At 64.1% G+C, this 881-nt stretch overlaps 1 protein-coding gene across 1 annotated transcript in view; it reads left to right on the forward strand.

Annotated features, from left to right (window-relative positions):
- Positions 1 to 290: 290 nt before the first annotated feature.
- The window catches only part of ETH_00040415 (uncharacterized protein), a gene marked incomplete at both ends in the record, with an annotated part of 777 nt that continues 186 nt past the window's right edge, over positions 291 to 881 (forward strand). The window contains one exon of the mRNA XM_013374720.1: positions 291 to 879. Within this exon, the coding sequence (XP_013230174.1) occupies positions 291 to 879 (589 nt within the window). The remainder of the gene's footprint in view (positions 880 to 881) is intronic.

Raw genomic sequence — 881 nt, forward strand, 5'->3', positions numbered from 1 at the left:
CGCAGCGGCGGCAGCAAGAGGCTCCCTCCTGCGCCTCAGCAGGCCAAGACCGACGCAGGAGCAGACACAGGAAAGGCGACAAGCCAAAAGCCCCGCAGCCTCTAGGGTTTAGGGTTTAGGGTTTAGCCCTCGCAGCCTCTAGGGTTTAGGGTTTAGGGTTTGGGAGCAACAGCGGACCGCAGCGCGCGCAGCAGCGCAGCCTTCACTCTTGCTGGCAGCTGCTCGGAGGCGCAGCGAATGAGGGGCCCCGTGATTTTAATTCCAAGAGGTTTTAGCTGCTGCTGCTGCGCATGCAGCAGCAGCAGCTCGAGGCCCCGGGCCCCCACTTCTCTGCTTTTGGGGTTCAGCGACAAGCAGCCGGCCAGCAGCGCGCTCGTCAAGCTGCTGCTGCTGCTGCTGCTGTTGCTCGCTGCTGCAGCGCCACCCCCAAACACGCCCTCCTTCAAGCAGCAGGGCAGCAGCAAGCTGCTGCTGCTGCTGCTGCTCAGCCCGGGCAGCAGCAGCACCTCGCCCCCCACGGGGCGGTTCGTCAAGGGATCCGCAACCAGCCGGAACAGGCCCTGGTACAGCTGCAGCAGCAGCAGCAGCAGCAGCAGCAGCAAGGGCTCGCTTCAGGGCCATCGACGGAGAAGAGTGCAGCAGCAGGAGCAAAGGCAGCAACGGAGAAGCGCGCAGCTTCGCTCCCACGAAGTAGCACAGCTATGCAAGCAGCAGCAGCAGCAGCAGCAGCAGCAGCAGCAGCAGAGGCACCTACCAACGGCATGAGTGGCTCAACTGCGTCTCTGCTTAAGGGCGCTAGCAGAGTGCTAAGTGCTGCTGTGGCAGCAGCAGCAACTTCAGCAGAAGGGTCCGCGAGGGCCGTCGGCAGCAGCAGCTGCCGC

This window comes from Eimeria tenella, genomic scaffold, assembly GCF_000499545.2.
Source record: "Eimeria tenella Houghton genomic scaffold, Eth_scaff2230, whole genome shotgun sequence".
Classification (NCBI taxonomy): Eukaryota; Apicomplexa; class Conoidasida; order Eucoccidiorida; family Eimeriidae; genus Eimeria; species Eimeria tenella.